This window comes from Salvelinus namaycush, chromosome 6, assembly GCF_016432855.1.
Source record: "Salvelinus namaycush isolate Seneca chromosome 6, SaNama_1.0, whole genome shotgun sequence".
NCBI lineage: Eukaryota > Metazoa > Chordata > Actinopteri > Salmoniformes > Salmonidae > Salvelinus > Salvelinus namaycush.
The window spans coordinates 40,028,058-40,048,162 of NC_052312.1; the positions used below are offsets into that span (position 1 = coordinate 40,028,058).

The 20,105-nt window shown below is 42.8% G+C and overlaps 3 protein-coding genes across 4 annotated transcripts; all 3 read right to left on the bottom strand.

Annotated features, from left to right (window-relative positions):
* Nucleotides 1-1,483: 1,483 nt before the first annotated feature.
* On the bottom strand, nucleotides 1,484-5,062 carry LOC120050001 (ubiquitin-conjugating enzyme E2 N-like). Its single transcript, XM_038996575.1, has 4 exons — nucleotides 4,952-5,062; nucleotides 3,368-3,614; nucleotides 3,133-3,273; nucleotides 1,484-2,817 (listed from the first exon to the last, which is right to left on the bottom strand). Exons 1-4 carry the CDS (start codon nucleotides 4,979-4,981, stop codon nucleotides 2,771-2,773), a joined length of 465 nt encoding a protein of 154 aa, XP_038852503.1. The 5' UTR covers nucleotides 4,982-5,062; the 3' UTR covers nucleotides 1,484-2,770.
* A 125-nt stretch (nucleotides 5,063-5,187) lies between these two features.
* LOC120050002 (39S ribosomal protein L42, mitochondrial-like) lies at nucleotides 5,188-9,064 on the bottom strand. The gene is made up of 5 exons (XM_038996576.1): nucleotides 8,953-9,064; nucleotides 8,657-8,714; nucleotides 8,469-8,553; nucleotides 8,026-8,189; nucleotides 5,188-5,690 (listed from the first exon to the last, which is right to left on the bottom strand). Exons 1-5 carry the CDS (start codon nucleotides 9,038-9,040, stop codon nucleotides 5,645-5,647), a joined length of 441 nt encoding a protein of 146 aa, XP_038852504.1. The 5' UTR covers nucleotides 9,041-9,064; the 3' UTR covers nucleotides 5,188-5,644.
* A 3,089-nt stretch (nucleotides 9,065-12,153) lies between these two features.
* Nucleotides 12,154-19,902, bottom strand: LOC120049995 (periodic tryptophan protein 1 homolog). 2 transcript variants are annotated; one of them, XM_038996564.1, is made up of 15 exons: nucleotides 19,702-19,902; nucleotides 19,286-19,344; nucleotides 16,821-17,002; nucleotides 16,575-16,660; nucleotides 15,852-15,948; nucleotides 15,127-15,234; nucleotides 14,818-14,948; nucleotides 14,643-14,710; nucleotides 14,385-14,481; nucleotides 14,172-14,233; nucleotides 13,929-14,040; nucleotides 13,727-13,817; nucleotides 13,451-13,572; nucleotides 13,206-13,311; nucleotides 12,154-12,687 (listed from the first exon to the last, which is right to left on the bottom strand). In XM_038996564.1, the coding sequence occupies exons 1-15, from the start codon at nucleotides 19,765-19,767 to the stop codon at nucleotides 12,590-12,592; spliced, it is 1,485 nt and encodes a 494-aa protein (XP_038852492.1). In that variant the 5' UTR covers nucleotides 19,768-19,902; the 3' UTR covers nucleotides 12,154-12,589. The 2 variants fall into 2 exon arrangements, with proteins under 2 accessions (XP_038852492.1, XP_038852494.1); XM_038996566.1 differs by lacking the exon at nucleotides 19,286-19,344.
* Nucleotides 19,903-20,105: the final 203 nt, after the last annotated feature.

Below are 20,105 nucleotides of genomic sequence, written 5' to 3' on the forward strand. Positions count from 1 at the left end.
TCATACTGCATCACATCCATGTCATCCTCCTATCTTGTCACACCAACACCAAAATAAGACATCTTACACCATTACTCCATACAGCACTCATGGAGGCCATGCACTACCACCCCTTTCCCTGCAGTCTCCACCTCGGTGGCTGGTTATATGTAAAGGTCAGCGAAGGAGAAGCCTGGCACAGCACAGTCTGTTTTCCCACTGCAGATTAAATATTCACAGGAAGAGATCCCCCCACCCACCCCTCCCTGTCTTGTGGAGAGTGGATCTCCAGGCAGTGCAGATATTCATAGTCACAATTCACTCTCATACTGACTGCAGAAGGAGAGGAATCCCATCACAACAAACAAATACTTCATAACGACGTCAGATCAAAAACAGTTATTACCATGCAACCACTAAGACTAGAGAATCACACCACAAATAATGTATTTCTACTAGTGAACAAGCAGAAAGTGTTATATTTCCGTGACACATTGATGACGCGACATCCAAAACATACTGTCTACTGTGAGTGGCCAGACAGTGTCCTACCCTGTGCCGTAAGCACCTGGTGATGAGTAATGTTCACCTGTCAGGTCAATAAATCAATGCCTGTCACAAATGTTCTGTTTATATTTGGACGTTTCTGAGCTGTCAGCAGTAAGTCACCCTGTAACAATGGATAATCTAATAGCCCAACCCCCACATCTTACTTTGAGGAAAAATGTACTTACTATGACTGGGATGTGGTTGTCCCACCTAGCCATCTTAAGATGAATGCACTAACTGTAAGTCGGTGTGGTTAAGAGTGGCTGCTAACTGACTAAAATGTACAAATAAAAAATAAAGTGATGGACTAATTTCACTGACAAATCTTTATTGCTTTGAGGTTAGTTAATGTTGAGTGTCTAAAAGATAATACAAGGAATAATATCCTGCATTTATATTCTGAGGATTAGTTCCTACACTGAGTGACTCACTGTTGCCATATAAACGAAGACAGGACCATAATACAAGGAATAATTTCCTGCATTTACATTCCGAGGATTGGCACATGGGTCATTCTATGAAAATTGTGGCTTTCCTTTCCCCACCTTAACCACTAGGGAAAACACTTAAGTGTCAGATAATGACACAAAATGTTTGTTTTAATTGAAGTGCTGTGTGTTAATACAGTATATACAGTGCGTTCGGAAAGTGTTCAGACCCCTTGACTTTTTCCACATTTGGTTAGGTTACAGCCTTATTCTAAAATGGATTGATTACATTTTTATCCTCATCAATGTAGATTGATTTTCATAGAATGACCCCCACTGAGTGGCTCACTGTTGCCATGTAAACAAAGACAGGACAATAAAACCATTGTGACATACTAGCCCCTAAAGACAAGCATGGCCCTGACATACAGGTACCCATCTACTCAGACAGAGCAAGTGTGTCAATAAACAAAACAAGTGAGTCACATCCCCTTACCCAGATACACAACAGCACACAGACACATTCACAGGAGTCTTACTCAACTTATTTTATTTACAGGAGCCACAAATGCTAATGCATTGGTTTATTTTCCCATATCATTTCAGACACCGGTAATACACGATTCTCGTTTGCCTTTTTCACATGAGTGGACTAACCAGAGACGTGGAAGCCATTCTCAATCTAAAGGCCAGACGCTTGGATGATGAATCATCATTGATATTTAATTCTAAATCCCTTAGAAAAAGATAAATAAATTAGAACATTCTCTGACTTTCTCCCCTCTTTCAGGATGTTGGTTGAACTAAACGCTGGATACACTTGCAGTAGAGAATTGTGGAAAAGACAAGGGTGAGGACAGAGTATGGGAAAAGCAATGAAACACCACCTACCAGAATATGTAGGTAGTGCTAGCAAAAAAGAGATCAAACAAAATGGCATAACAAAAATATTTTTACTACAACATAACATTTACAGAATATAAGTACAGAAGCAACAAGTCTTGTGTGGATCTCAGCAATGAAGTGACAATGATAGCATTTCATGCCTCGTTGTTTCATGTCAGAATTGGGTGTACATTTCCCCCCCATCAACACCCCGAAAGTGATACTTCTCAGTATCAATACGGATCTAACTTGTTAGAACAGTCATGTTCTGGGCTTGGGTAAGTACATGCTTTTAATGAAGTATCATAGGAGAAAAAATAAATTAAAATAACATTAAAAGAAAATGAAAAGAACGCCTTTCTCCCCAGAAGGACATCGTAACCGACACCCTCACCTCCCTAATCTGAGCTTCTGCCAAGGGCTTGCAAACACAAGACTTCCGAACCCACAACTTCAACTGTCTGAGGGAAACAAAGTTTACTCTAAATTCAACAAGAGGCTAGGCAGCATAACCTCAAGTGGACATTTTCAAATGGGTGGGTATTTGGTGTCACAAACTCCCTCAGTTTATTGATCTTTGACTAAACTGACCCATTGTATGACTGTGGGTCCAGGGCGATGTCCTATGTTTGTAACCCCTCGGTGGTGCACAGAGACTTGTCGTTCACCCCCCCCCCCGGAGAAACAGAAAGCTGTGGTTGGGCATCAGCCTCTGTCCATGCATTCGAGCAGTGAGCCAGGACAAAGACAAAACACATTGCTATGTGCCATAAAATCAGAGGGCTGCAGTAGTTTCGTTTTCTTTTAAATATATTCTTTACCATTTTTTTTGCTTGCTTTTATCTTGTTTTTTTTGTCTAAGACTGTCCTTTAAATGCAAATAAAGGAGATCTTGGTTATGTTAACATCCAGTGCCCGTCTGTTTTCTTCTAAACCTCAATGCTGTTTCCCGCATAAAGCCTGGTCCATGTCCGAGCTGCAAGGTGCACAGAGAGGGGGTTCATTAACTACAGGTATCAGCATTCTTCTTGAAGGAATGTCTTGCTATCTCTGAATTGATTTGACCTGCAGTGGCACTTTAGGAGGCTGAAGTGAAGAGCACTACAAGAGCAGTAAGTAATTGGTTCCTTCTCACACTCACTGCCTCTGTTTAAAACCAGGCTTTGTTCACATTCAGCGATAGGTACTCTTGATCAGAGGATGCAAAATAATTTACGTGCCAAGGGGTGAGAATTTAAACTGGGTTCACTTTAAACATGAACATGACACATGCGTGCGTGCGCTGTCTCACCTGTCTCAATGGCTTGGGCTTCGTTTGATTTCCACTGCTCTGCAACATCGTTTGCAAGTGGGTCATCAGGGTTAGGAGCGCTTAATAATGCTTGGATTGATAGCAGCACTGTGCGGATCTGCAAAGCTGGGGACCACTTATCTGTGAGAGAAAAAGAAAATGGTGGAGGAAGGAGTCATACTTTGAGTCAGGACATGACTGTGACTAATGATAATTGTGAATCTGGATAACTCACCTTTCAAGATGTCTAGGCATATCCTACCCAGCTTGTCCACATTGGGGTGGTAGATTTTGGTCATGAATCGCACTTTGGGAGCTGCCATGGGATATTCTTCTGGCAGAAAGAGTTCAAGTTTAAAGGTGCCTCCTTCGAAAGGGGAGTCCTGGGGCCCTGAAATCACCACATGGAAGTAGCGTGCATTCGCCTCATCAGGCTCTGCCTTTATTCCAGGAACGGGTTCGGCCAACAAACGCTGAGTCTCCTGAACACGGACAGAGATACAGATCAAGACATGCAGGTAGATAGACAGAAACGTGTCATGTTTGAAGTGAACCCAGTTTAAATTGTCTCAAGGAGAATGCGACACAGATGTAGCAAGACAGATTAGCACCAACAACCAGATGTCAGGTCAGGGTCAATAGTTACCAAGGTTTTGGACAACTATGTTTTGGTGCAAGGGCAGCCATCCATGCATTCAAGATCAGGTTTGACATTCTGTTTCTGAACTTTTTAGGGACAATGAACATTCACTTCTGTCTTGTCTCTTTCAAGAGCACAAAATGGTCACTCACGCAGTGTTTTAGATCCTCAGCTAAGAGCTCATAGGATACATTCTATTGCAGTTAAATAAAAGGTTAAACAAACAAAATACATAATAATTACATGCCTGGAGGTGGACTAGCTGCAAAGTCTGTTTTTTGTGAATTATGTCTGAGGCCTAGTGAGAACAAACATGTAACATCTTCATGGTATGACTGTCATTCTGATGGAAAAAAATGTATTATCAATAACTTTCAAATATAACTCACTGATAGGCCCATGTACACTATAACACCACTGTAAATGTTTGTCTTCTCAGTTTTTTTATTCAACTAGGCAAGTCAGTAAGTTAGGCCAGTTGAGTAGGCTGATAAATTGAATGTTTCTGTCAAACATTTGTTTTTGCAGCCACCTAGTATATGTATGACAAACTATTGTCCCATGTCGCTTCATTCATTTCTGACACAGAACTCCTGCAAGACCAACAAGATCTCCTGATCCTGCTCATTGGGCCTAGACACAGTATGAGAGAAATACCTGCACTGCCACCGGTTCCTATACTAAAGCCAAGTTAGCTTTGCTACCCAAAGCACTTTCATACACAATAAACCAAGCAAGTAAATGTGAGTTTATAATACATACTCTGGAGTCCAGTAGTACAGCAAGTTCCATCAATATCTAACTAGCTAAATTTGCTAGCTGTATGTACGTTGCTAACGTTAGCTAGCAGTGCCAGTCGAGGGTCATTGCTCAGATCGCTAACTTGAGACCATAGCAAGGTTACTTCAATACATGTACACTAAGAAAAGTATTACTTTCAACACATAGGCAATTAAGTAGACTTGGGCCATACTCAGCAGGAAGGTTAATACATTTGACCAAACATTCCTCTGACTTGGGGCTGAGCCTGAGACATACAGTACCTAGCTAACGGAAGTAACGTTAGTTAGCTAGCAAATACATGGCAATGCACGTGCCGAGTCTTATTTTTCTATGCAACTCAAAGGGGACCGAACTACGGCTTGTGAACTATTTATTGCATGGGGTTTTTGGAATTACCTTTATAATCCTGCGGGGTAGTCCTGCCATCTTGTTTTACTGTATACAATATTTTTGTATGTTCACTCCTTCGTCGCCGACAAACACGCCTTCCGGTGAATGGTGTTGGCCTCTGACGGGATTGTGAATGCTGGGAAATGTATTTTGGTCAACGACCAGCGTGAACATATTTCAATTAAACGAACTTCATGTTCCAGGAGTGGGTGCTTTCAAAATCTTAGAGAAAATACTAGAAATATGAACGTACTCTTTATTGTAATTTCTTTGAATCCCAAAAACTTAAGACATGGACTGAATTGAAATTATTAAATGGACAGTTATCACAATCAATGTAATATTGTTCTGCACAGTAGGAGCCAAAGTTTGAGTCCCAGTTGCAGCTTTTTCTTTCTCCCGATACGCCGCTATTGCAGTGTTCTCCTTCTTCCTCCACAATAACATGCAGATACCTTAACCATGTCCCAGAATTTCATGAAATAAAAGGTATTCAGCACATAGGGAAAATATATATTTCACTGACAGTTTTGGTAATCTGCTTCAAAGCAAACATAAAAGTGCGCAACTACAGATTTGTTAATTTTATTTTACAGCACAAATAATTGCACACAAAACAGTTTGGGATTTGGGGGGGTGAGCCAAGCTAAAAATTATGTAAGGTATCAATGATTCTTAAGGTAAGAAACTCCTTAACAACTATCTGTCTTTTGGAGGATCTCTCTTTCTGCGTCGCATATGGTACCTAAGAAAAAAAAGGAACAAAAGTTAACATTTTCAATATACAGCGGATTCGGAAAGTATTCAGACCCTTTGACTTTTTCCACACTTTGTTACAGCCTTATTCTGAAATGAATTAAATTGTAATCTCTCAATCTACACACAATACCCCATAATGACAACGCGAAAACGGGTTTTTAGAAATCTTTGCAAATGTAATTAAAAATAAAAAACAGAAAAATCACATTTATAAGTATTCAGACCCTTTACTCAGTACTTTGTTGAAGCACCTTTGGCAGCGATTATAGCCTCGAGTCTACTTGGGTATGACGCTACAAGCTTGACACACGTGTATTTGGGGAGTTTCTCCCATTCTTCTCTGCAGATCCTCTCAAGCTCTATCAGGTTGGATAGGGAGCGTCGCTGCACATCAATGTTCAGGTCTCTCCAGAGATGTTCAGTCGGGTTCAAGTCCGGGCTCTGTCTGGGCCACAAGGACATTCAGAGACTTGTCCCGATGCCACTCCTGCATGGTCTTGGCTGTGTGCTTAGAGTCGTTGTCCTGTTGGAAGGTGAAACTTCGCCCCCAGTCTGAGATCACGAGTGCTCTGGAGCAGGTTTTCATCAAGGATCTCTCTGTACTTTGCTCTGTTCAGCTTTCCCTCAATCCTGACTAGTCTCCCAGTCCCTGCCACTGAAAAACATCCACACAGTATGAACCTGCCACCACCATGCTTCACCGTAGGCATGGTGCCAGGTTTCCTCCAGACGTGACGCTTGCCATTCAGGCCAAATAGTTCAATCTTGGTTTCATCAGACCAGAGAGTCTTGTTTATCATGGCCTGAGAGTCCTTTAGGTGCCTTTTGGCAAACTCCAAGTGGACTGTCATGTGCCTTTTACTGAGGAGTGGCTTCCGTCTGGCCACTACCATAAAGCCCTGATTGGTGGAGTGCTGCAAAGATAGTTGTCCCTCTGGAAGGTTCTCCTTTCTCCACATAGGAACTCTAGCAGCGTGACCATGGGGTTCTTGGTCACCTCCCTGACTAAGGCCTTCTCCCCCGATTGCTCAGTTTGGCCGAGCGGCCAGCTCTAGGAAGAGTCTTGGTGGTTCCAAACTTATTCCATTTAAGAATGATGGAGGCCACTGTGTTCTTGGGGACCTTCAATGCTGCAGAAATGTTTAGGTATCCTTCCCCAGATCTGTGCCTCGACAGAATCCTGTCTCGAAGCTCTACGGACAAATCCTTCGACCTCATGGCTTGGTTTTTGCTCTGACATGCACTGTCAACTGTGGGACCTTATATAGACAGGTGTGTTCCTTTCCAAATCATGTCCAATCAATTGAATTTACCCCAGGTGGACTCCAATCAAGCAGTAGAAACATCTCAAGGATGATCAATGGAAACAGAATGCACCTGAGCCCAATTTCGAATGTCATAGCAAAGGGTCTTATTTACATAACGTTTATGTTTTAAAATTTTAATAAAAATGTGCAAACATGTCTAAAAACCTGTTTTCACTTTGTCATTGTGGGGTATTGTGTGAATATGGATCAAATATTTTTTTCCCCTAAATTATAGAATAGGGCTGTAATGTAACAAAATGTGGAAAAAGGGAAGGGGTCTGAATACTTTGCCAATGCACTCTATAGGTGATTTTAAAAAGGACTGAGTGAGGATTTTACCCACCTTCATGCAAGTTTCTCACTCAATACATTAGCATTACATTAATTTACAAATTAGCAACTTAAGGTACATTTTGGATACTTAAAAGGCCACATGCAAACGTTATCTCAATATCAAATCATTTCTAGGTAACAATTATGTACCCTACTGGGATTATTTTCAATCAAAATGGTCAAAAACAAACAAAAATAGCTTCTTAGCAAGAGCAATTTCTCGAGCAAGAATTTTGCTAGGACTGTCGGAGTGGGGAGGGGAAATCGGAAGCCTCGTTATTGGCAGAGACGTTTGAAACTCTTTCATATTGGTCTATTAACTAATTTACTGCCTGGTGATGTCACCAAGCAGGCCGAAATTTCAGACAACCTTTTCAAACAGCCCTCTTACACCAAAAGAGCATTATCATTTTCACAGCATTCTTCCAACATCAGTATGGAAATATATATAAAACTCAGGAAATTACATTTTTGACTGCACTGGGCCTTTAATACTAAGGAAGTGCCATGTGAGTTCAGTACCAATATTTAATATGGAACGGGTGTGGCATCTATCTATTGCCATGCTTTGAGCAATCATCAACATAATTTTCTCCTTCTGAGTATCTCTTCATAATTTAGACAGTACCCAGTTAGTACTGACTATCACTAAAGTGATTCAATCATAGAAGGTCTACTTACTGTCCCACAGGGTACCAGCGGTGCTTGGTGGTGTGAAACATTTTGCTGAGCTCCTCAATGGTGGGGGCCTGTTTGTTCTGCAGCACCTCCCTGCCGAGGTGGGCCTTCAGCACCTGGTCATGTGTTTCTGCCGGATTGGTCAGGGGGTTTGGCCGTAGAATGGGCTACAGTGTCACAAATACATAAGAAAGCCATAACAATCAAAGACCATTTATGCTGTTTTTCAACCTAAATTGCAGGGCTTACTTTGCCGTTTAATAGTCAGCATGGTGAGAAAAGGGGAATCTTGCTGGCAGGTAAATCTCAGCCTTCCACAGACATCACGATTTCACAGATCAATCTGCAGTGTTTGCAAATGCAGTATTTACAGTATTTAAATGTTTCCCTTTCCCCATCATCTCTGTTAACGTCAGTATCGGCAAATCCAAGTTCTAATTTCTTACCTGGGTAAGTTCATAAGGAACATCCTCAGAGGGATGGTAGCACACTATGGTCTTCCCATCAGATGTCACACCAATTTCCACCTTACTGCAATGAAGGTGACAAGAAATGAACAAAGTCATCGCAATGCACACACTCACAAAATTATGATTTACTGTAACTAAGGCTACGTAGCAAGCTATCTACTTACCAATCATCATCAATGGAAGGTCCACGGATAGTTGACTTGTGAAGGACAGGCACAACGCCTGTTGTGGATATATTGGTTTACATAAATCAAAAGGTACAGTATGATGTGATTAATAACTGCCAAGCTACAGTCACAAGATTGCTAGCCAGCTGGGTTCTCTGCCTCAGAAATGCTTGCTAATATATGTGCGCTAACATTAACTAGATAGTTAGTTGACAAAATCCTTTCAGCACTTGAGATTGTGTTCACAAAACGCGTTCCTTAATCTTGCAAGTTTTACAATAGACAGTACTCACCTGTGCAGTGTTTCAGTTGAGTAACAGTTGTAAACCTTGTAAATAAACAACTCAACCTATTTAAATGACCTGTAGTAGCCATGCTCATAAAAAATGTTGTTTTTGTGTTACATGGAAATATTTCCGTGTAGATACGTAAACCCTACATGTTTGTTCCGCTGTACAAACCTTTATGAACAAATCCTTTTTCTTAAGTAAAGCCAAAGTAAAAATACAAAAATCAAACAACTGGGACAGTTTAACTGTCAAATGTATTTGGGGGAAAAGTATTTATCATATTTGTATAAATGCATTATGACATCATAAATATCATTTTAGAATTGGAATAGAGTAAACTGAGAAAGAATGGGATTTGAACATTTTGCTAATTCGTTAACATGAAACTCAAGTAACAGCATTGCTCTTAACCTCCATATAATGGCAACTGAACATCGAAAGGGTTACCGATGTGACCTCATACTGGAACCATCTCAGTACTCCACAGTTCCACCGCCAATGGAGGAGGGGAAGGCAAAGGTATCAGTGAAACTTCAGCCAGAGGTTTTTAACACATTCATCCTGTCTCCTCTGCCAGAACAGACGATCCGTGATGTTCTTGTTGACTGGGTGCGAAACAAACCACTCCTTTCACCCGCTGCAGCCAGAGGAATGGTCATCACTGGCGTAACCCATGATGTTGCATACTGTTACAGACTGGAAACATTTACAGAGCACAGGTCTGTGTGCTTAAGATTTGAACCGCAATGCAAAACTTCCAAAGTACCAGTGTCTCCAAAATCAGCAGGGGAAGTACAGGAGCCACAACCCTGGAAGGTGCCTGTGACCCTGGCCAAGATGTTCCACAACCAGGTGTTAAATTACAGGCTGATTCACACAGACCGAGTGACCGGGTGCTCTTACTGCCAGGAGCAGAAGTGGGTTATGTGCAAGGCCTGCTGTGCCTCTACTAGGGTGCGCTGCCCTGTGTGCCATGGGCGAGGCAGGGGCACCAAAAAGCCCTGTAGAGAGTGCAAGGGTGAGAAGATGGTGCCCTGCATGTCCTGCATGTCCCTGGGCCGGGTTTGCTGTGAGATGTGCGTGGGAAATGGTCAGCTGTGCTACTTCAAAGAGCTGCGGGTGGACTACCGCTGTCATGTCGACAGGTACCTGCTAGATGTCCCAGGCGGCATCCCAGAGGAGAGGATTTCCCATGCCATGGGGGAGATTCTCCACCATGGCTTGGGCCAAAAGGTGTGTCCCATTAGCACCTTCTCTGTGGAAGAGGTCAACGCAGCCTCACGGCGGATGGTGCGGTCGTCCCACTCCAGCTGCCCCCAGTGCCGCATCATTCAACAGAGACATCTGCTGAGGGCAGTGCCAGTGACTCGAGTCCAGTATCGCTGGAGGGATACTTCTGGGAGTGTGTTTATTTTTGGAGTAGACCACTCCATCTACTGGCCAGACTACCCAGAGAGGAGGATCCGTCTCTGTTGCCCCTGGTTATAGAACTGGTAATGCTCAATTCCCGGATAAAAGCTTCCTCAAACACATGCGTATGATAAAAAAGATTGGCGTCCTTTCCTTTTCAAATATCAGATTTACTACAGTACCAGTCAAAGCTTGTACACACCTACTCATTCAAGGGCTTTTCTTTATTTTTAATATTTTCTACATTGTAGAACAATAGTGAAGACATCAAAATTATGAAATAAAACATATGGAATCATGTAACCAAAAAAGTGTTAAACAAATCAAAATAGTATTTATATTATAGATTCTTCAAAGTAGCCACCCTTTGCCTTGACAGCTTAGCACTCTTGGCATTCTCTCAACCAGCTTCACCTGGAACGCTTTTCCAACAGTCTTGAAGGAGTTCCCACATATGCTGAGCACTTGTTGGCTGCTTTTCCTTCACTCTGCAGTCCAACTCATCTCAAACCATCGCAACTGGATCGAGGTCAGGTGATTGTGGAGGCCAGTTCATCTGATGCAGCACTCCATCACTCTCCTTCTTGGTCAAACAGCCCTTATACAGCCTGGAGGTGTGGAGTCATTGTCCTGTTGAAAAACAAATGATAGTCCCACTAAGCACAAACCAGATGGGATGGTGTATCGTTGCAGAATGCTTTGGTAGCCATGCTTGAATTCTAAATAAATCACAATGTCACCAGCAAAGCACCCCCACACCACCTCCTCCATGCTTCACGGTAGGAACTACACATGCAGAGATCATCCGTTCACCTACTCTGCGTCTCACAAAGACAAGGCGGTTTGAACCAAAAATCTCAAATTTGGACCAAAGGACAGATTTCCTACCGGTCTAATGTCCATTGCTCGTATTTCCTGGCCCAAGCAAGTCTCTTGTTCTTATTGGTGTCCTTTAGTAGTGGTTTCTTTGCAGCAATTCGACCATGAAGGCCTGATTTCACAGTCTCCTTTGAACAGTTGATGTTGAGCTGTGTCTGTTGCTTGAACTCTGTGACGCATTTATTTGGGCTGCAATTGAGGTGCAGTGAACCTATCCTCTGCAGCAGGGGTAACTCTGGGTCTTACTTTCCTGTGGCAATCCTCATGAGAGCCAGTTTCATCATAGCGCTTCATGGTTTTTGCGACGGCACTTGAAGAATATTTTAAAGTTCTCGAAATTTTCCGCATTGACTGACCTTCATGTCTTAAAGGAATGATGGACTATTGTTTCCCTTTGCTTATTTCAGCTGTTCTTGCCCTATGGACTTTTACCAAATAGGGCTATCTTCTGTATACCACCCCTAACTTGTCACAACCCAACTGATTGGCTCAAACACATTAAGAAATTCCACAAATTAACTTAAGGCACACCTGTTAATTGAAATGCATTCCAGGTGACTACCTTATGAAGCTGGTTAAGAATATCAAGTGTACAAAGCTGTCAAGGCAAAGTGTGGCTACTTTGAAGAATCTCAAATACAAAATATATTTTGATTTGTTTAACACTTTTTTGGTTACTACATGCTTCGATATGTGTTATGTCATAGTTTCGATGTCTTCACTATTATTCTACAATGTAGAAAATAATAAAACCAAAGAAAACCCTGGAATGAGTAGGTGCGTCCAAACTTTTGACTGGTACTGTATATTTTTCACAAGTTGGTCAAATCTGTATTTTTCCCTGATGGGCCTTTCAGTAAATGTTTGTGTAGGTATTTCAGATTTCACACATTTCTAATTTAACAAACGCAGGAATGTCACTGACATAATACATTGTTTATTCTGGGTGGGGAGGAAAGGCCAAGATTAGCAAAGTCCTGCACAAATAATCATTGATGACACTAAACCAGATACCTGTGCCTTCAAAGTCACATTTCAATAGTTATTTCATTGATTGCTAGTCAAAAACAAATATCTATTGAATTATTTTGACATATACATTCAGATAAATATTGACCTTCCTTGTTGCAAAGACATTTTAGCTCACAAAACAAATATTTGTGGCGCTTAACTATTAGGAGATCTGTTTTAGAAGAAAAGTTTGAAGAGAGAAAGTCCATCCACAGCTCTGGCAATGTTCTTGAAGTGCCTTCTTGGTCCCAGGTTGACAAAGTCTTTGGCTATGTGGATCTCTGTGTGTAAGTCCAAGGTGCCGCTTTATGTTGATTGGAAGTTGGTCCAGAGTGGCTCACTAGGAAAGCTCCATATCTGCTGTGGAGGAAGTGCTGCTGGATGCCTCAGGCGCTGTGGTTGCCACCAACCGCTCCCGATTGCCAAACACCTCAGCGACTGGAGACAGCACGCAAAGAAAGTCAGTGAACATATTCGGTCACGTACACACAAACACACCATGTTGATAACCATCAGCTACTGATCTAACACCTCAGTGACCAAGCGGACACACAGATATCCAAACCCATGACTCTACTACCAAGCAGGAGAGATGATAGCTAAATAAACTTACAGTCAAAGCCCATAATAAATAGATGTTCAATACAGAGGGAGAGCGAAACTATCCCTCTGTATTGAACAGGTAGTTTTTTGTAGCCACTGTGCTTCTACATCTGCATTGCTTGCTGTTTGGGGTTTTAGGCTGGGTTTCTGTGTAGCACTTTGACATCTGCTAATGTAAAAAGGGCTTTATAAATACATTTGGTTGATTGATTAAAAAAAGTGTAAAGGCCAGTTGTCATATTCTAAATATATATATTTTTCTGGAACAAAAAGAAAATACATGATAGACTCGGCTTGATAGACTCTGCTCCTTATCAGGCCTAGAGCAGAAGGTAATGAAATTGAAACTGTACCTGCTGCCACATCACTTATGTCCCAAACCCGCAGGCCATCCCTCTGTCCTCCAAATGCATATACAAAGGGCATGTCAGGACAGCACGCTGCACAGAACAGCACCCCCTATCAACAGAAAGGGAGCATTTCACCGCAACAGCCACATATACAGCACACATCCAAACATTCGCTGTTAGACAGAAACATGATGGAGCTTATTGCAATGACATGGCAATGATTACAGCGACAGAGAAACCATCGTTACCATTTTCATGTCCCGGGTGTGAACTAGATTGGGCTTGTTCCCCAAGATGTCCCAAATCTTGACGTGTTTGTCTGCTGACGAGGTGACCAAGCATCCCCGGATCTGGCTGCTAAGGTCCAAGCCTACAGGGCCAGAGACAACTGACTTCAATTCTGTTCCCCTGACCTTGAATGCCATGTTTGTGTACCAGTACTCATCCAGTATTTTAACTTCTGAATATGAATGGGTAGGGGCTAGAGGAAGTAGGGGCAGAAATTGGCCTCTGACCACACCCACCTGACACCTCTCCGTCATGTGCCCTTAGCGTAAACACTGGCTTGTCCGAGCGTGCGTCCAGACAGTAAACAAAGCCGTCCTCTGTGCTCGCCTAAAACACCGCCAAACATCAGTGAGAGTGGAAACAGGAAAGTGCACCGAGCATTTTCCATGTGAAAGTTAGCCAATATGCTATGTGAGAGGTGGCAAGAGGGCAGCTTACCAGGAAGTTGCAGGGCGAGAAGTGGTTCCAGGCGACCCTTTCCACCTGCCCGCTAAACCTCCAAGTGCGATGGCTGCTGTCCGGGCTGCGGCAGTCATACAGGATTGCCGACCTGGCCAGAGGAAGAAGACACCGGTTAAGACTTGTTAGTTTTGTACATTCACAATCCCGACCTCCTATATACAGGAGATGACAATTAATTTGACAATTTCAGAGGTTGTAACAGATTAAGATTGGACATACTTATCGTATGATCCTGATATCAGGGTCTGAGCTTCAAAGGGGTGGAACATCAACGTCTGAACCTAAAAGGGACTTGACTTTAATGTTTGAGATCAACATTACAAGTAAGCAGGCGAGGCTACATCCAAAATCAACTTCACATTGTATTTTTGTTTATTTACAGTTGGTCCATTATGGGAAGTTAAACAGGCTGTGATGACTGGATACACGTACCTTGTCAGTGTGTCTGCGCAGTGTTGTTGCCGGCTTACCCTGTGCCAGATCCCACAGGATCACGGTTTCGTCGGCTGACCCACTGGCCAAGACGTTGCTGTGGAAAAGAGAAGCAACACACAGAAACTCAGAGTAAAGGTGGATGGTATGTTTGTGATAACACAAGTGACATTGTGATTGTGTGGTTACACTGACATGAGTGGAAAGGTCTGGGGCTAGGGGTCAGGGGTAACGGGGACAACTCTCAATATGACTCACCGGACCAGTTTGTTCCAGGATAAGTCCAGTACAGCGTCTGTATGACCTTCCACTGGCTCTGCTGCAGCCTAAAAACTCAAATTGCATGTTAGGATATGGGCCATAGTGAGGAGACACCAACACCATAAACATAACAGTAGAAACTACCACATCCAAGTCCTTGTGGGAAGATGACCTTTTTGCTTTTCTTTTTCTTCTTGGAGGCCTTCTTGCTCCCCAGGGTGAAGGCAGGCTCTAGGCAGTCCACCACATCCAGGTCCCACACGTCGATCTGCGGTGTCATGTTACCTATAGCCGCATAATTGCCTGTACAAACGGATGGAGTTAATGTGAAGTCAAAAAAAAAAAAACATGTTATACACTGAGAAAACACTGAAATGAATGTCCATTTCGCAGAGTCGGGTTGTGATAAACTGCTGTTTGAGCTTAACTCAAAGTCAAATCTGAGAATCCATTCAACACTATAAAAAGTGAATTCACTCACCTGTGCCTTCTGGACTAGGGTCAAAGTTAAGCCACTCCACACACAGTGGATAGGCTGCCAGGAGTATGTCATGGTGAACATAGAGGGATTCCTCCTCGGAGTTGTATACTGTGCAGAGGCAAATAAATACATTAATTAAAACCTTTGTTTTTACACTGGCATGTACACGGAGTATACCAAACGTTAGGAAATCTTCATAATATTGAGTTGCAAACCCCCCCCCTTTCCCTCAGAACAGACTCAATTCGTCGGGGCATGGACACTGCAAGGTTTCAAAAGTATTCCACAGGGAAATTGGCTGGATGTCCTTTGGGTGATGGACCATTCTTCATATACACGGGAAACTGTTCATGAAAAACCCAGCAGCGTTGCAGTTTGACACAAACCATTGCGCCTGGCACCTGCTACCATACCCCATACAAAGGCATTTCAATATTTTGTCTTGCCCATTCAACCTCTGATTGGCACATATACACAATCCATGTCCCAAGGTTTAAAAATCCTTCTTTAACCCGTCTCCTCCATCTACACTGATTGAAGTGGATTTGACGTCAGATGAAAGCTATGATCGCTTGTTTGACAGTCTATGTCATGGAAAGGGCATGTTTTGTACACTCACTATGTCTACACTGATTCTATTTGATGCTGTGAAGCAGGAGTTTTACACAAGTAAGTCTAAGCTGAGAGTCAAATTGCCAGTTAGAACAACAGTCTCTGTAACTCACCGTGAATCTCCAGGTTGCAGCAGTCCTTCTCTGCTCTGCCTGAAATGATGAGGTTATCATTGGGCTTGATTTGAAAGTCCTCTCGCTCATACTGGTCCTGAGACACAAAGAAAAGATAACTAAGTCTGAACGACACAGAATTACCAGAAATTAAGAGCTGGGACGATAAACCGAAAATGATCGACACCAACCACTTATCGCAGGCATTTTGCTGATATTGTTTATTACGATAAGTAGCCTAAACTAGAGAAATGTGAAGTTTGAAATAAGTTTGTTCAATGGGACAATTGATGGCTACAACAATCAAACTAGTAGTAGTAGTTTAAAGGATAATAAAAAATAAAAAAATACTGTGGTGCACATTATAAACTTATTGTTTCTATTTATCGGTATCGCATCAATTAGGTAATTTATCACAATATGGATTTTTTTAAGTGGCAGGTAGCCTAGCAGTTAGAGGGTTGGGCCAGTAACCAAAAGGTTGCTGGATCGAATACCCGAGCAGACATTGTGAAAAATCTATCGATGGCCCTTAAGCAAGGCACTTGACCCCAATTTGTACTACTATGGCTGACCCTGTAAAACATCACATTTTACTGCACCTATCCGGTGTGCGACAAAACATATTTTATGTGATATGCTTGGCATGCACTACTAGTTGGTACCAAACCAGACTGGTGAGATGTTTCATCACTCTGAACTGGCACACAGCCCTGGACTCACTGTGTCTTTGATGGTAATGTGAGGATCCTCCTCGTTGGTGCTGAACACTGTGAGGCCGGCAAGGCTGTCACCAAGGTTGGCAGTCACTGTACCAGAAAAAAAAGATAAACAGTAAGAGAGAGTTATTTGGGAAAAAAACAAACAGTGATTAACACAGTCCTCATGGCATATTAACAAACAGATATAGATAACCCATGAATTTAAGATCAGACATAATCTGAGAGCAGATGCAGAAACTATATTTACCCTCGTCTTCCTCGTCATATCTATCCAAACCATACTCTGCTAGTTCATCAGCTTCTTCCCTTCCTGCTTCATTTTCATCTTGCTCTGGCTCCTGTCCCTGAACAGCTTCTGCCTCGTCACTCTGTTCCTGCCCGCTGGCCATGCCTTCATCCTCCTCCTCTTCCTCTTCACCTATGCGTTCACTGAGTAAACACAAATAAACTCAGCAAAAAAAGAAACGTCCCTTTCTTCCAAAGATAATTCGTAAAAATCCAAATAACTTCACAGATCTTCATTGTAAAGGGTTTAAACACGGTTTCCCATGCTTGTTCAATGAACCATAAACAATTAATGAACATGCACCTGTGGAACGGTCGTTAAGACACTAAAAGCTTACAGACGGTAGGCAATTAAGGTCACAGTTATGAAAACTTAGGACACTAAAGAGGCCTTTCTACTGACTGAAAAACACCAAAAGAAAGATGCCCAGGGTCCCTGCTCATCTGAGTGAACGTGCCTAACACGGAACCCAAACCGGCTGAGCACGTGTGCCATCGTGCATACATTTATTTTGTCCACCCACACCAAAGATCACGAGACGCAGGTTAAAATATCAAAACAAACTCTGAACCAATTACATTAATTTGGGGACAGGTCGAAAAGCATTAAACATTTATGGCAATTTCGCTAGCTAACTCCCGGGTGGCGCAGTGGTCTAGGGCTAACTCCCGGGTGGCGCAGTGGTCTAGAACCCAGGCTGGGCTGGGTTCGCGCCCAGGCTCTGTCGCAGCCGGCCGCAACCGGGAGGTCCGTGGGGCGACGCACAATTGGCATAGCGTCGTCCGGGATAGGGAGGGTTTGGCCGGTAGGGATATCCTTGTCTCAGTATGTAAAAAATTTAATAAAATGTATGCACTCTACTGTAAGTCGCTCTGGATAAGAGCGTCTGCTAAATGACTAAAATGTAAAAAAAATGTAAAATGTAGTTAGCCTGTTAGGCATGCTGCAAGGAGGCATGAGGACTGCAGATATGGCCAGGGCAACAAATTGCAATGTCCGTACTGCGAGACGCCTAAGACAGCGCTACAGAGAGACAGGACGGACAGCTGATAGTCCTTGCAGTGGCAGACCACATGTAACAACACCTGCGCAGGATCGGAACATCCGAACATCACAACTGTGGGACAGGTACAGGATGGCAACAACAACTCCCTGACTTACACCAGGAACGCAATCCCTCCATCAGTGCTCAGACTGTCCACAATAGGCTGAGAGAGGCTAGGCTGGACTGAGGGCTTGTAGGCCTGTTGTAAGGCAGGTCCTCACCAGACATCACCGGCAACAACGTCGCCTATGGGCACAAACCCACCATCGCTAGACCAGAGAGAACTGGCAAAAAGTGCTCTTTACTGACGAGTCGAGGTTTTGTCTCACCAGGGGTGACGGTCGGATTCGCGTTTATCGTCGAAGGAATGAGCGTTACACCGAGGCCTGTACTCTGGAGCGAGATCGATTTGGAGATGGAGGGTCCGTTATGGTCTGGGGTGTCACAGCATCATCGGACTGAGCTTGTTGTCATTACAGGCAATCTCAACGCTGTGCGTTACAGGGAAGACATCCTCCTCCCTCATGTGGTACCCTTCCTGCAGGCTCAACCTGACATGACAATGTCACCAGCCATACTGCTCGTTCTGTGCGTAATTTCCTGCAAGACAGGAATGTCAGTGTTCTGCCATGACCAGCGAAGAGCCCGGATCTCAATCCCATTGAGCACACCTGGGACCTGTTGAATCAGAGGGTGAGGGCTAGGGCCATTCCCCCCAGAATTTCTGGGAAATTGCAGGTGCCTTGGTGGAAAAGTGGGGTAACATCTCACAGCAAGAACAGGCAAATCTGGTGCAGTCCATGAGGAGATGCACTGCAGTACTTAATGCAGCTGGTGGCCACACCAGATACTGACTTACTTTTGATTTTGACCCCCCCCCCCCCCCCTTTGTTCAGGGACACATTATTCAATTTCTGTTAGTCACATGTCTGTGGAACTTGTTCAGTTTATGTCTCAGTTGTTGAATCTTGTTATGTTCATACAAATATTTACACATGTTAAGTTTGCTGAAAATAAATGCAGTTGACAGTGAGAGGACGTTTCTTTTTTTGCTGAGTTTACATTGACACAAATACATTAATTGCTAATCCTGAACAAGAGTTCAAAGAAATCACCATTTATAATGTTGGGGTCAATTTAATTTTTAACTCATTTGATTTGATGAAACCCCCACCATTGAGGAAATTATTTCTGAGTCACTTCGCAGGTCCATAAATAATGAGTATTTCAAACATTTAGCTACACATCTCAATTAATATCCTATATTGACAGTTTGAATAGCAGTTTCAGTCTCATAGTCCCACTCAGGTCAGTGTTCTTTTCTGAAGCCCTCCAAATAAACAAAAAAAGTTATGTCAAGTCATCCAAAAACTCCACCAACCCCAATTGTTGTTTTGCCTCTGCTATAATGTGTTGCAATTCTTCTTTGCTCAACTCCACCTGTAACAAAATGTGGCAACAAGTTAAAACAAACATTACCTAGTTGTTGCCATTCATTTTATTTGCATGAATTATTATAAATGCTGTAACTACAACAGAACGTATTAACTAGCTTGCTATCTGGGGTGTATTCATTAATCGAATTCCGTTGCAAAAAGTTTTGCAACTGAAACCGTTTACTCCGAATAATACGTTTTGCAACAAAACGAGTTTCTATTGGCCAAATTCTGTTAGGTCCCTCCCCGTTTCGTTCGCTTCAGTTAGGTTCCTAGAGTAAACGGTTTCCGTTTTGCAACGGAATCCGACTAATGAAAACACCTATCTTCTATCTTGTTGGCAATTTAGCTAGCTTCTTACCTTATCTGGTGTTTCCTTCGAAACGCCACGCTTTACCCATCCAACACAAGTGATTTGAGAACTCATTATTGACAACGTTCTAGTAACAACATTCAATGTAATGTACAACTCTAAAGTGTTCAAAACCACTTCGTAAAGATCCAAAAGTTACATACAAATTGCACGCATTGACATGCGAGATGGGTCTTATACTGTCTAGAAAGGCAGTGTCGCAGACTGATGACGTTAAACGGAGGGGGGGGGGGTCCCTTGTTCTTCTTCTTTGAGTTTTTATTGGCGGATCGCAAACAAATAACAGGTGCATACACCGCTACTTACTGTACTGGACTGCGAGACCGGTCACGACCAGTCTATACCACTATATCCAAATCAAATCAAATTGTATTAGTCACATACAAGTGTTT